The following is a 15,730-nucleotide window of genomic DNA, read 5'->3' on the forward strand; positions in this document are numbered from 1 at the left end:
GAATTTCTTAAGTAGGTCAATGTTTCATACTGATAATATATTTTTAAAAATATTGTGATTATCAGAAATTACATACTGAATGCTCTATTATTTTGTTTTATAGTTTTGATGAGAAAAGAAAAAAAGAAAACTCTCAAAGGCCATGTTTGGTGAGAAAGGATTGCTCAGTCCACAGAACATATAAGGACATTTCGGTTCTGTAATTACTATGGACAAAACAGCTAAAATTCAGAGTAACTGCCTCATTGGTGACTGTGATTGATACATAATGACTTAATAAAGTACTAACAGGAAATGCACAGGTTACTGCCCCCACTGCCATGATTTAAAGAAAGCACTGAGCGCTAGCTTCGACTGGATGGACACTAAAGGTTTGCTATAGGTTTCCATTTATAACTCGTGAGTGAAATCTATGTCAAAAGAAAACTCAATTTAGGTTTGCAATCACTGGACAAATTCATTCTGGTTTCTCTAATTTTCTAACAACTTCTCATTTCACCAAATTATATTCTACAGGACCAAAAGTTGACAACCATCCTTCAAACACATAAATCATTAAACCTAATTAAAATAAGAGTGCATAATTAATTCCCAGCATATGCTATAGTTTTTTAAATGCATAGTGACATTTCATAAGGTATTGACAAGATTATATGTGGAGCATGGTGAAAAGAAAAATAACATCTTTTTATTAGCACTAATAATGTGCTTTCCAGCAATGTACTTTCAAGCCACATTTGAAGAAAATTAGCATAGTATGAATTTTAAAATATCTTATTAAGCTAACAATGATGAGGTGTACCTATAATAATAGTACTGGAAAAATGGAAACAAGAGAAAGATATGTTCAAAGCTTGTCTAAGCTACATCAAGAGTTTAAGGATAGCCAGGGCTACATAAAAGCTTTCTATAAGTAAATAATGATTATATAATGAATAAAATTTTGCACAGTTATTAAACTTACTTGAGGCTCACTTTATCAGATGTACAAAGAAATCTAAAATATTACTTGTTGATTGATATGCAGTTTTAGATTGTTCTCTCTATTTAATATATTCTACTAGTCTTTTCTGTTTTCTGGAAAAATTAATTCACTAAACTTTGAGTTTATGTTATACAAATCGAGACAGGAAAAAGATATTTTAATGAAAAAAGAAAACAAGTTGAAACATTGGAGAAATACTTCAAATAGCCTAGTTGCCACATAATTAGTAATAGTTTGGCAAATCTGCTGTGAGAAAATACTAGGAAATGTTATCGAATAGAAATTGTAAAGACTGTGAGATTACGTAAAATCCATAACTTTGGTTTCACTGAACCGTTAAAATCTGAGATCAAAACACCGAAAAAAATATATGAACAAAATGTCTCAAGAAAACAAAGTAAGAAAAGATAAACTTCTGATCAGGACTCTCGTCTCAATGGCAGGGTTTTCCAGAGAGGAATGCTCTTGTAAATCTATATGTTCCCCTGGCAAATAAAAAAATCAAATAAACTAAAAACCAAACATGGATCTTTCTGAATAAAGGGCTATTTTGCTTCACAAAAAGATATTGTGGCACTATCTGGAGACATTAATTTATCTTAACAGAAGCATGAAATGCTTCTGGCCTCCAGTGGGAAGAGCACAAGAGTATTTCTAAGCATCCAACACAACACCGGATTCACCACAACAAAAGGTTAATGTGAACCAAACTGGCAGTTCTGCTGGTACTCAGAGCTTGGTATAATTTAAAGAACTCATCCTTATTAAAAAAAAAGTTTGAACAGGATACAGGTCGCAGATGTTCAACCATTCATTGCTGAACGTCATTCTAACAATCAATATTAACTGTGGAGATGGTAAAATTGCTTACCTAATATGATCCTTTTTATTTTTTGATTCCATAAGTACAGAAGTGGCAAAGCACGTAGTTATTTGTCCCATTTTATTTTGTATGTTTGATAAATGAATATTTATGTACATGTGTATGTATTTGAGACAGGAACTTAGTGTGCCAGGGTAGTTCTTAAGGTGAGCTGGCCTCCCAAGCTGCCTGGGATTCTCCTGTTTGAGCTTTACAGCTTACAAGAGTAGACTGGATTACAGACTCACATGAGTGCACCTACTTTTATCTGTGTTATGAGGATGTGAAATCAAGTCCTCACAGTTGCTATATAAGTGCGTTACCCGTGAGTCATCGCCCCAATGCCATCCTATTTTAGATGGAGGGGTAACAAGATTTATATGTGAACTAGGTTATTTGAGGCAAAGAATGAAACACAGTCTTAATCCCCTTTTACTACATTGTCCTTCACAGTTAGAGTAGAAGAATCATATAGAATATCTGAAAAATTAAAAGAAATCAATATAGAACGATCAAAGCCTAAAGAAAATCACATGTCACTTTCTTTTCCAAAAGGGGAAAATGGCCTAAGCCAATCATTTATACACTTCTTGATGCATGCATTGATATGGAAGAAGGAAATCTGAACTAAAAAAAAAAATATATATATATATATATGATTTTACCCAAATTTGGAATGATCACCTTAAAATTGTATTACTGTAGTAAATTCCTGCCTTGATATTTCCAATAAATAGTTTTTAAACACAGAATCTCTATCTTCCTGTTTACTGAAGTGCTCATTTAAAGACGTTTTTATTATTTATTGATTTTTATTGTTATCGGTACTTTGCATAAAGGTATGTGTGTGTACTGTGTGCATGCTAAGGGCCCAGGAGTCAGGAGAGGACTGGAACCCCAAGGACTTTGTGACAATCCAACTAAGGTTCTCTGCAAGGGTAACCAGTGTTCATAAGGACTGAGCCAGCTCTCAGACACTCCCGTCTGTACTCATTGAAGTATCTCCATTTATGTAGATAATATGCACTACTCTTTTATACAAGTCATGAAAAAGCTTCAGTTTTACATGTTCTGCAACAGTTTTGCACACATTCACACTTTCCTGGAAGTCTTAAAGAAAGGGCTCCTTTTACTCCCATTTATAGAAAAGAAGCTCGAGATAACCCGTCAGAAAATTCTGTCTTGTATGATTGTTTTACAAAGCTTTATTAAAAAAGAGCAAGAGAGCGTGAAGAGGCAAAGGGGTGTCATCAGGGTTCCGAAGAGCTAATTAGGGAGACAGTGCTAAAACAATACAAATAGGTGTGAAAAGATGCTTCTGGCTTCCATATGCAGAGGAGAAAAGGCCAGACAAATGACATAAAGGAATGTGGTAATACGATAAAGATTACATCTTTCTGCAAGAAAGAAAACAATGTTAAAACTCAGTAGTATCCCTGAGTCAATTAAGGGTTATAGCACTTAATTGTGATTTCCAGACTCGTTGGGACAAAACAAGGATTCAAAGAAGTGATGATATTTTATTAGCTTCAAATGTTTGTCACCTTGACTCTAGACTGTTTGGCCTCTTAGTTGAAGATCCTGGAACTTCCTGCCTAGTGTAAATTGTTCTATAGCTCTACTTGCTCCAACTTTGGTTGCTACCTATTTATTATAATAAATTATACTTGTTAAATAAGTATTATTATAATAAATTACACTGGATAAATAAGTTGTTAAAGAAGTGATGTTCTTTTGTACGCTTCAAATGTGTGTCCCTTTGATTACAGAGGCTGTTTGGCCTCCTGATTGAAGATCTGGAACTTTCCACTCCTGTCTAGTGAGATCATTCCCATAGCTCTGCTTCCAGCAAGTTTGATCACTTCCTATTTATTATAATAAGTTACCCTTGTTAAGTAAATATAACTTATAAAACAAGACTCAGAAGGTTAGTTTAAAGAGATATTCTTGTACAGGAAATAATGCCCAAGGGCTCCTGTGTACCTTGCATTAACATAGTAAACCAAGGGTAGAAATAGAATTGGGAAAGAGGAAAACTATTCTGATAAACATTGTTGTAGAAGATTCCCATAGCTCCCCCTTATAGAAATCTCTTAAGAACAGAGATAGTAGAAGATTTGAAATGCACAGATACAAAAGTGATCTTGTGGAGGATGTACCCAGATCTGGTAGGTCATATATGAAAGAAACATGATAGAAGCATTACTAAAAACAGTGACAACCTTTTTCACATGCCAAGAGCCATTTTGAAGCCAGAGGAAGTCAGCCCATACAATTGATAAAGCATAACATAGAAACAAGTATAAACTTGCTCTCCTATGATAAGGTAATCAAGAAGAATAAATATAGCAAGATGAGAGAAAAGGATTATGAAATGAACATAAACAAATAAAAATAGTGAATTATTTCCTTCATTTCTATACTAGAAATTGTGTTGACCCAGTTGTGTAATTCTGTAATTTGTGTTGGTTTTTTTTTCCCTCAAAAATAATACTTTGTGCCAGGCGTGGTGGTACACACCTTTAATCCCCAGCACTCGGGAGGCAGAGGCAGGCAGATTTCTGAGTTCGAGGCCAGCCTGGTCTACAAAGTGAGTTCCAGGACAGCCAGAGCTATACAGAGAAACCCTGTCTCGAAAAAAAAAAATTATGATGTATTTTTCTCAAAGGTAGACTCCCCCAAATTTAAATCTATTGGGTTCACAAAACATTAATCCATCCCTGAAATGCCAATTTAAATGGAGAAAAATATTGGGCGGCAATGGGTATATATGTTATAACTGGAGAAAGACAATATGGCATAGTGGTGATGATCTGAAATGCAAATAGTTATGAGATTGGAAACACATGGTGATATGTTCACTGTATGTATTAGCAAGCTACAAACTCAACATTACTTAAACTCATTTTTACCTAGCCTTAACAGGTACATATTTTTAAAATTCCTTATACATAGAAAAATATGTAGAGTTATTAATCATGGCTATAACTGATCTTATATAAACTGTTAGAGATATCTATCTTACTTGTTATTATGCATAGTGTACCAGTGTATGCTCCTAAACATCAGAAAATATTTTACACATGCATTTAGCACATGTCGAAAAAAAATCCTAAGATCAAAATTTGATTAAAATTTCTTTAATGTATAATTTAATGTTAATTTTAAAAAATACTTCTTTCCTTACTACTTTGTTGTTCATTTTTCTTGTTCTTGTTTTTAACTATAATAGATTTTTTCAGAGGCAGTAAACTTGACAGTAGAAAAGACAATAAAACCAAATGTGGCAGAAAAATAAATGAATATTCAGTCATAAAGGCACATATTGTGCAAAGCTAAGTAAAAACACATTCTTCAAATGAATATAACCTCTTAACAATGTTCTAGGGAGGATTCATTTTGTAAGTGCTCATTATAGTTATCCTATGAACTTAAATTTTTAATTAACTTTGAAATCCACAATGGAAATTTGAAATATGTTGCATTTAGAAATCATATTCTAGTTAAGGGGACTGAAATAACCCAAAATATAATAAGAAAAACATGAGAATCCCTTTCAACATAATTTCTTCAGTGACATGATGGCCATTTCAATACATGGTCATTAGTCAAGAACAATAAATAGGTAAATAAATAAACAACTAGTCTGAATTGCAATTTAATATGAGAGTATTTTGCTCATAGCAAGGCATTAAGTACAGAATAACTGTGAAGTCAATAAAAATAGAGTTATTTGACCATAAAATTTAGAAAGCATGTTTTCTTATAACTTTAAATCTGAAATGTTTCTCCACTGTCATGTAGACAGCATTCATAAAAATACATATAATTAAAACCTAAATTAAATAAATGGGATATTAGTTAAATTTTATTTGCCTTACAAATAGTGATAACCTAGAGTGTACGTTTTCAATGTTACTGTATACAGGACTAATTTTTTTCTCAAATCTCAAAGCCTTAGGAAAACAGGCTCCTCTCATTTTACCCTAAAATGTCTTTGCTATATTGCTTACTCTTTATTAATAATCAAAGCAATATTAATATATTTTCCAAAAATGTTGAGTTCAAGGTAAATTGATTATACTTTAAAAGAATCAATTATTGTATTTTTCAAATTTTTAAACATTTATAAACAAAAAGTAAGGACTATAGTTTTCAAAATATTATGTTATAAAATTCATAACTATATTTTGACAGTAATTCATTGAATTTTAAGTTCCTTATCCATTTTGTTTAGGACAGCTAATTAAACAAAGTAGGAAACCCATCCCTACTTGTAGACATTGATTCATATCCATACATCCATAGTGTCAGTGTAATTATTACCGTTGTGTTACATCATCAACAGGACTGGTGGAAATATTTTGAAAGAGCTGCATTCATGTATGTACTGACTTCGGCTGACAGTATTAATTATATGGGTGGGCGGGTGTTACCCTGTCACCTTTTTCAAGAAAGTTATTCATTGGTCTAAAATTCAGAAATCACACACACACACACACACACACACACACACACACACACACCAGATAAGATCAACTAAGAGCTAAGAGCAACAAAAATACTGAAAAGGAGCATATAGCCTGGGTGCTATCCAAGGTCATAGACCTTTCAGCCTTCTTCCTGAAACTAACTTTAGATTCTTGGTAAGACAATGACCATGCACAAGAATAAACCACATGAAAATGTGCAGATATTAATAGTGATTTTATTCACTCATTTGGTCAAAGATATGCAACTTATACCTCCTTCTTTATTTCGGGCATGTTTTTGGACACATGCTCTTTAGATTTACACTAGGATCTCCAAAACTACAAAAAAAAAATCGTAATTCCACAAGTTAAATTTCATACCTGGACAAATATGGAATAAAAATATTAAAATTTGTAACATAAAATTATAAACAGCAAACAATATTGTAAAACTAACTGCTATTAAAGTTTTTTAAATTGTCACTGGCTTTTTTTTAATTATTAATGCTGTTATGGAAAAGTTGCCAAACTTGGTTATGATGCAGAATAAAGATGGTATTTTGTTTTGTTCCATTTTATTTTGTTTTAGATAGAGTGGGGCTTATTTAACTGTGTAACAAAAGAATTATTTAATGATCTCAGAAAGTATGTTTGTATATGCTTTAAAATTAAAGTTACTGACTTTGTTATGGTAAAAAAAATATCTTTTTTTTTTTTTGGATCTAAAAGAAATACACTTCCAGTGTAGAGAGATGGATCAACAGTTAAAAACACTCCCTAAAATTCTAGACGTCCCAAGTTCAATTCCCAGCATCGATGTCAGGTTGGTTATAATTGCCTGTCGCTCCAGCTCTGAAGAGTCCAATACTATCTTTAGGCATCTATGTGTATATATTTACATCCAAACAAATACACATTATACACACAGATATACATAAAATATATATTTTTAAAAGGAATTCAATTTAAATCTTAAATTTCCATTGCAATAATAAACAGGTCTCTTTGACTCAAACCTGCAAGCCTCAGTCCTATTTCTATCACTTTGCGTAAGACAGTCTTGCTCTCTACTTGACTCCTTATTAATGAGCTAAGTAATTTTAAAATATGCCTTTATATTTGTCCAAGCTTGAAATCCATCCTTTGCCTAGTTTGCATAAATATGAAAATACTGGTTCATTTATTTTTTGCTCACTGCAAACTGAACAGTTAGCACATTAGAAAGCAGGAAGTACGTCTTAAGTTGTGATTCAGTGACTGACGTGAGTTGGGTGATGTTCATCCTGGAGAGGCCACAAACAAGTCACTGCTGTGTGTCCTGTAGGCTCCAAAACTTCTGCGTGTGGCAGGTTTGCAACCTCCTAGGATAAAGCTGTGCTAGCATGGCTCCACTCTCTTAAACATTTCAACCTAATACACATGTTTGCTTGTATTCCCTTTCCTGAAACTAAAAGCAAAGCAAAAATATATGCAATTATAATTTAAAAAAAAAAAAGAAATCCATCCTTTGCAATTACTCTTTTTGTTGTTGTTGTTTTGAATATCTCACTATAAATCCCCAAGACCATCAGTCCAATCATTGGTGAGAAAAATAAATGAAAGTTGCTTTTCTTTGATCACTGGAGGAAATCCTAAGCAACAGAGCCTAAGGAAACACATTTACCTTCTGAGCTCCTGTGTCTCTCTTCCTCATCTGACTGTTGGTGCCACGTGGTGACCTACCTGCTTGCTTCTGCTCTGGTGTACAGAGAGCAAATCAGCTGTCTCCCCAGGAGACAGATGAGGTGAAGGGCGTGACTGGCTCTGAGGCTCTCTTCTATTTCTCTATTGTTTCTTGGGGGAGACACAACAGAAACTGAATTCTGTTGACCTCTTGTATTGATTTGCTTGTGCAAGAACAAATTCAACATGCATGAAAAAAATAAGGAAAGAAAAGAAAATGTTCAAATCTGAACCTGTGAGTGTCTGTGTTTGTTCTTGAAACATGCCCAAATCTGAAAAGTGGAAGAGACTTCTCAAAATATGGTTTTCTAAAATTTAGAAAGAACTTCATGTTTTACTATGAGTTCATAGTGATTTTGTGTGTATAGTGCATTACAAAATTGTATGGTAACATTTGAAATTCACCTTGATATGATTTGTTATATGAATAATCAATCATATCAGTTCTAAGGATCCCAGATTTCCAAGAGAGTAAATTTACATTAAAAATTTATATGTACAGCAATTCTTTTACAATAAAAAATATAAAATTATCTAGATAAGAGTGTACATTTGAGCTTATATAACTAAGGTATATCTTTGTACTATTATAGCTGCTTTGATAATATTGGTTTGAAAACACTACAATTATATACCTAAATTTATTACTGTTATGTACAATCCTAAGAAGTATTTTCTTTTGTTTTAAAAGATTTTACTTTGTGGCCCCCTAAAATAATAGTATATATTAAAAATAATTTGGTTAGTATGTAGGATTTAAGAAACAATAAATGAGATGCTCATCCTATTGATTCTACAGCAAAATTCATGTATAGTTTGTCAAGTTACACAACATTTAAATGTTAATAGTCACTACATAGCTGCTGAAATTCTGAGTTAAATAGGGCATTAACAAATGGCCACCAAGCTATCAAATGTATGATATGCCTGTTTTTGAAGTCACCATGATGTAAATATTAAATCAAGCATATCACATATACATAAGATAGTGAGTGGATATCGGGTACTGAGTGCTGTTTTTGCATATGTGATACATGAATTATGTATAATAGACTTAGGCTAAATAGCTAGCTTTGACCTTTTCAAATATGATTAAAATTTTGTATGTGAAAAAGTTGCAGGAATGTTCACTGTTTAAACACATTATACAATGTGTGCTGTTGAACAAGGGGAATTTTTAGCAAAGAAAAGCTTTTAAAATGCTTCATAGTGTGAAAAAAAAAGGAAAAAGTTCAAAGCTAAGTGTGTATGAGCTATGTAAAGGCTGAGAATATTACCTATTATTCAACTTGTTTTTATTAGGAGTAAATATCAAGCTAAAAATTGTTCTGTAGTAGATGTTGTCAAGTGGGTAGACTCCATTACAAAACAGTAGGATTGGGAAAATGGGGCTAGCTGCTGGGCTTCAGAACAGTGTTCTTCCCTAACAGAGACAAGATCCCACTTTGGAGCTTTTGATCCCCAGTACTGAGAGGGAAAGGGGAGAAGAGAGGGAGACAGGAACAAAAGAGGAGGCATAGAAAAGGAGTAAGGAAGAGTGAGAGGAGAGAAGGGAGGAGAGGGGATAAATCTGCACACTTTGTACATCATTAAGACAAAATTATATACACTTTTTAAAGATCATTGTTGATATCTAAAACTGCTCCTATAGCAAAACTCGATCAATGTCTATTTTTATTTGTTTTTATTTCTATGCAATAAATCAGATAAAAAAGGAATTTGACTTATTAGAACAAGTGTCTGTGCTTTGAATTCCTTTTCTATGTCTTCCATCTTGGAAGCTCTCTAGCTCCTTATACTTCTGTGTTGATTTAAAACTTGAAGCTGTTCTTTTGATTATGAAGTCGCCAAGTTAACTGATGTCCAGTCATGTTGATTCCATTGCAATCATTCAAATCTCCTATGATAGCCCTTTTCATTTTCCTGTTCGAAGACTACATGCTCTGTTAAGGGCAAAGCCAAGATTGTACTGAGAACATCCAAACATCTAGCCCTTAATACACTGCTATCCTCTAGCTTTCCTTTTCACAGAAACAGATGAGAAGCACAAGGAACAGTGAAAGGCAGAACGTTTAAAGAGTGTAAGGTGCTTTGATAAAAGAATCACGAAGGAGGCATCAAGGATGCCAATGTTTGACTTACCCTCCTGTTTGGTGTTCCGGAGATTGTCACAGCCTAGAAAGATGCACCATGGTAAGATTTGGGACATGTGACAGCTATGCTTTTCTTCACTAGTGTGCTTATTATGAAAGCACACTTGTGAAAGTTATTTTCTGTAAAATCTATTCTCTTAACACTGATAATGCAAACTCCTTGGCGAGATGTCTCTACCTCTATACAAATGAGCTAGGAAAACCACTGAAGGACCTCTTAAGATCCATTATGGGTGATTAAATGACTCTCTGAAGTTCACAACCATAATGTGTGATAAATCAAGAAAAATGGACATGGTCATACCAATATTTGAGAAGATAGACATGTCTCCAGTTAAGTTTTGGTGGTATAGAAGGTAGTTTCATTTCGGGTCCAACAATTATTAACCTAGTTCTTTCAGTTAAAATTGTAATGAATTGTTGGTTCAGTGGAAGGTGTAGGCTATTGCCAAATCCAATATATATGTGTATGTATCTGTGTGTATGTACATCTTCCATTCCATTTCTAAAATAATTTTTAAAATGGAATATAAAAACTGAACAATGCATCTATTAAGACAGTTGATAAACCACATTTTAAAGAAACAAACGCACCAGAAAACAAAGCCAATTATTGGTTAAGCTTTTCAAGAAGCTATCTACACTTGAATAAATTTCAAAATTTCCTAATCATTTCTATGATTCATTTGTTAAAAATAATAAAACAATAAAAAACAGATAAGAATATATCCTAACTGCTCACATAGATGTTAAGGATGTGCAATCAGAGAGCAGACTTGTTCAATGGGTCATCTTACTATCAGTTTTAAAAAATAGTTTTACCATGTCAATATTTACAAAAATTTCTTTTAAATCAAATATTTATTTTGATTGCCTTTTCTTTACCATTCTAACATTAGAGGCATAAAGATGTCATGCCATTTGTGTTACTTTCAAGACACCTATTCAATAAAACTTATAAACAACAGAAACTTATAAAGTAATGCAAAATGCTGAAATTATGCTCCATAAAATACAATAGTGCACAAATGCATTGAAATTATCACACAGATGGTGTCTTAGTCTAGGTCTGCAAAATGCTACATGACTAAGATAAGTGATCAAAGTTGCTCATTAAACTCTTTGAGTGGCTATATATTCATTTCAGAATTTACGTTCTTTTCTCTTTTTAGAAAGGTTACTGTAGCTGGTTAAATAAGGAGTCATAAGTTCTATCAGTTCTACTGATCATAGATTATTATAATCAGTATATAAAGATTAAAAGGATTAATACTTCTATTGAAATACCTGGTACATATTTATCTAAGCAACAAATCATTTACAGACACTAAAAATTGAGCATGATGGGTGTTTTAGCATGCCCTGGATTTTTTTGTTAAAATGGATAATAATTCTCACGACTATGTTGTAAACCTTCTTATAAAGAAGTTCTATGAGAAGACATATTATTGACTCAGTGCCCCACACTTTTCATTTGAAAATAACTTTAAGGAACTTCCCAACAGATACTCAGGAAGGAACTGTGCACATCATTATAATGCCAGGACGAAAAGAAGGTATATTCTATCACACAGTTACATTCATAAGCACTGACTATTATCAGCCACTGGTAAATGACATTCTGTGTTAAAAAGTGGTGGTGATAGTGGAGGAGGAGCAAAGAAGAACAATGAATGCATCCATTGTGGCTTAGTCGTCCTAATGGTGCACACATCTTGATCTCGTTAAAAGGTGGTACTTAAAACAAACAAAACCCAAAACAAAACAAAAGCGACAGCTTTTCAGCTTTTTATTTTCAAAAAAGTTATTTTTTTAATGGATATGTGTGTATACACATGAGCACGTGCACATTTGCACATTTGCAGAGGTGTCTTTGGAGGCTAGAAGAGATCACTGCATTCCCTGGGTTTCGCTTAAGTGCAATTATGAGTTAGCCTGTATGGATGCCTGGAATCACACTTGGATCCCCTGCAAAAGCAGCAACGACTCATCACCCTGAGCCATCTCTCCAGCTAGAAATATTGCTATTATTTGGCACACCTTAGAAATGAGGGAGAGAGATTAGAATTGAAATTTTAGTTAAAGATTTATGGAACATTTTTTATTGAGGTCTGGTGTTACACTTGACTTAGTATACTGGGATGGGCAGAGGATAACAATGGGAACTTGGTGAGTTCTCTCCTTAACCATGTGGCACTGAGAAACCAAAGGCGGGTGATCTATCTTGTCAGAAGCACCCTTGCCTCAGCCCAAATACATTTCTGTGTGAAAAAAAAAAAAAAGATGTAAGAGCAACAATTGCTCCTTTCCATTATCTTCATGATAAAACACTCATTTCAGAGATTTAGACAATCGCACATATTGATTTTTATATTGTATCATTTTGAATTTCTTGTTTTAACTGACAATGACCATGAATTGCCATTAATTCCTATAACTATATAAATGAGAGGTTTTAGGGCTTGATCATTTTTGTCATGAACCCCGTCACATTTTATAAATAGAGTAGCCGCTGTAATACCTTTCAAGTATTTTAAAATCAGTATTTGCTATATGTTCTACATATTGGTGTTTAGCCCACTGATTTTGTTACTGGGTAGCTTTTATTGAGTTCACATATTATCTTAGTTCAACTTTATAAAGAGACATTAATTTCTATATATTTTTTAAAAGCTTTAGAAAAACATACTTTTTACTGAACATATGGGATGGTACTCATTTGTTTTGTTGTTGCTGTTGTTCTTAATAAAACAGACCTATGGCTTTGGGATCCATTAAACACACTATGACCTCCATTTGGTAGATACCTGCAGAGTTGCTGCCTTGGTGAGACTTCGAAATCATGTTTGAATAATTGTTCTGTTAAGATCTAACTAAAAAAGAAGTTGTATGACTTCTTTTGAAGAGAAATTTCAGGTGTGAAAAGAGATAAAGGAGAGAAATCCTTGATGAAACCAGAACTTTGAAGACAAAAGAAAGGGAAAAATGACAAAATTAAAAGAACAATTTTTAATGTTTGTAACTACAGTCTAAAACAAATTCCAGGAAATAAATCAATAGATGGTGTAAGTGCATAACTTCTTAAAGTCAATTAAAGAATTCACATATGCATTTACCTGACACGAGTAAACCTAACTTCATCATCATATATGTGAAGAGTGTACTTAAAACAATAATATTGATACAACAGAAATATGGCAACAAAGATAATTACCTAGAACCTCTTTCCACAACCTAGTAGTCACTAACCAGCTAAGACTATTAAAATTATGCTTAAGGGAATTAGATATATTTCACCAAAATTTGTGTCTCAATGGGAAACTTAACACAAGACTTAACAATATTTGTATAGCAAAATTTCCCATATCACAGAAATTTCTAACACAGAGTAAAATAGAGGTGTCTTACAATTTGGAGCATGTTAAAGCAGCTTAGCACACTCTTCACCTAAAATGGTAATGATAGTATTAGCACAGTACACACAGGGAGATAAAGTTGGGACGGAAATATTTGTACTGTACACTCAGGGGAGAACTTGATAGCAAGATAAATCAGGTTAAAATGGAAACATACAAATGACTAAAGTACATTCTGGATCGTTTTGTTTATAGTGGTAGTGCTATAATGGACCGAGTTTCATTTTCCATAATTGAAGATCTCTGAAATACTTGGCAACCCATCCACACAAAAATCACCAGCACTATGAACCTATGTGTGCCAAATTCCTTATTTCCAATAATGTGCTACCTTTAAAATTAGAGAAGACAAAAAATGAGATGAAGGAGGTTATTTTGTCTAGATCAACTGGGAGATAAAGGGAGGGCAGAAGAAAGTAGGGGGAAGGAGGAGAGAAATGGAGAGAAAGAACAAAAAGGAAAAGAAGGAAACGGGAAGAGAATGTTAAGAACGGAGTAGTAACTAATACTCATTATTAAAAATATGCATCAAAACTAGTCACAGCTCCATCCCTTATGTAAAAGAAGGCAATCAATAACCTGCTAAAGAGTAAACATTTATTCTATTCTAGTACGTTAATAAAAGCAACTCCCAAATTGTCCAGCATTAAATTATGTAGCAAAGAACCAAACTATTTGTTTGCACTAGCAATAAATTAGATAGTCACATGAGGATTAATTGCCAGCTGACCCTTGAAACACTGCCCAGTAGCCCAGTTTTGAACACTAACTCAGACTTGGTTTCCTACCAATAAATTTTAGAAAAGAAAATCCAAATAATGTAATTCATTGAAGTGGTTCACAATGTGAGTCTGACTTTTGTCATTTTCTTTTCCAGCTGCCTTCTTACCTCAGAAGTATGTTTAGCATGCAATACCGAACACTTTCAGGGGTCCAGGACTCCTTGGAACAAATAATTATTGGGCAATGTGTGTGTGTGTGTGTGTGTGTGTGTGTGTGTGTGTGTGGTGTCATAATAAACTCAAATTTCATAATTAACAACAGTTTGATGAAGAGAAATTGACGATTACATGAGTGCATGACATAAACAGATATCACATCTTCAATTTTTCAGAAAGATGCATTGTCTTTAATGTTTAAGGTTCCATATTTTATTCACAAATGCACATGAGGTTTTGTCCCTGTCAAAATTGGAAACATAAATATATAAGGACATTAATATTTCTGACAAAAAATCAGCAATAATGTATTTAATTTTACCTAACATCTTCCATGCTTAGCACACACACACACTCCATGGCAAGCTTAGAACTAAGAGAACAGACTACGTTTTAAACCCTCTCATTCTTTACTGAGTTTCAAATGCAGCAACGGTCAATAGTCAGTCAATTTGAGGCAGAGGTAGGCAAAGCTCCCTTTCATCAACCACTCGTACCTTCACTTGGAAATGGACCCGAGGATGAATGAAAACTAATGAGAACAGGTGAGGGTACGTTTACCTGCCCAACACTCAGGATTATTTACCTCAATCAAAATGAGGCATTGGGATATTTTCTTTCAGTTGACATTAGTTCTTTTGATCTGATAGATTCTGACAAATGCTCCTGCTCTTTAAAATTCAAATGGCTACTGTTATCTATTCTCAAAGTGTCAGAATCTGAGTAAGGCATCACCAATCAAAACTTCTCTGTTTGTTTAACAGGAAACAGGCAGTTTTGTTTCCAACCTTCTTAGATTTCAATGGATAGATAGGTAAAACGTGAAAAGATAAAACATAATCAATAGTTACAGCTTTGTTCCCAAAAAAGGGTTTAGTATTCACCTGATGTCTTTCTTGTGTATTCTCTCTGCTCTTAGCATTATGGAGTAACTATTGCAGAAAAAAGTAAATGACTAATTTATGCGGGCAGGCATGTATGTGTGTGTAAACACACACACAGACAGAGAGAGACAGAGACACAGAGGCACAGAGAGAAGAGGACTTTATCTGGCAAAGTAAAACTCCAAGCTCTTTGCCTGAAAAGTATAAATGCATACTCTTTACTTCCATAACTGGCTTGTATCTCTTTATAACAGGAAAATAATTTTATGATAAATAGTATAAAATACAACCAGACAAA

General features: G+C 33.5%; 1 protein-coding gene across 12 annotated transcripts in view; it reads right to left on the reverse strand.

Moving 5' to 3' along the window:
* The window catches only part of Trps1 (transcriptional repressor GATA binding 1), a 235,875-nt gene that overhangs the window by 100,565 nt on the left and 119,580 nt on the right, over positions 1–15,730 (reverse strand). For 8 of the 12 annotated variants that reach the window (XM_011245780.3, XM_030248828.1, XM_011245776.3 and 5 more), the window contains one exon: positions 10,184–10,216. The exons of the other annotated variants lie outside the window; for them this stretch is intronic. In XM_011245780.3, coding sequence (XP_011244082.1) covers positions 10,184–10,216 — 33 coding nt within the window. The remainder of the gene's footprint in view (positions 1–10,183; positions 10,217–15,730) is intronic. 12 annotated transcript variants of the gene reach the window in all.

This window comes from Mus musculus, chromosome 15 (genome assembly GCF_000001635.26).
Source record: "Mus musculus strain C57BL/6J chromosome 15, GRCm38.p6 C57BL/6J".
In the NCBI taxonomy this organism is placed as follows: domain Eukaryota; kingdom Metazoa; phylum Chordata; class Mammalia; order Rodentia; family Muridae; genus Mus; species Mus musculus.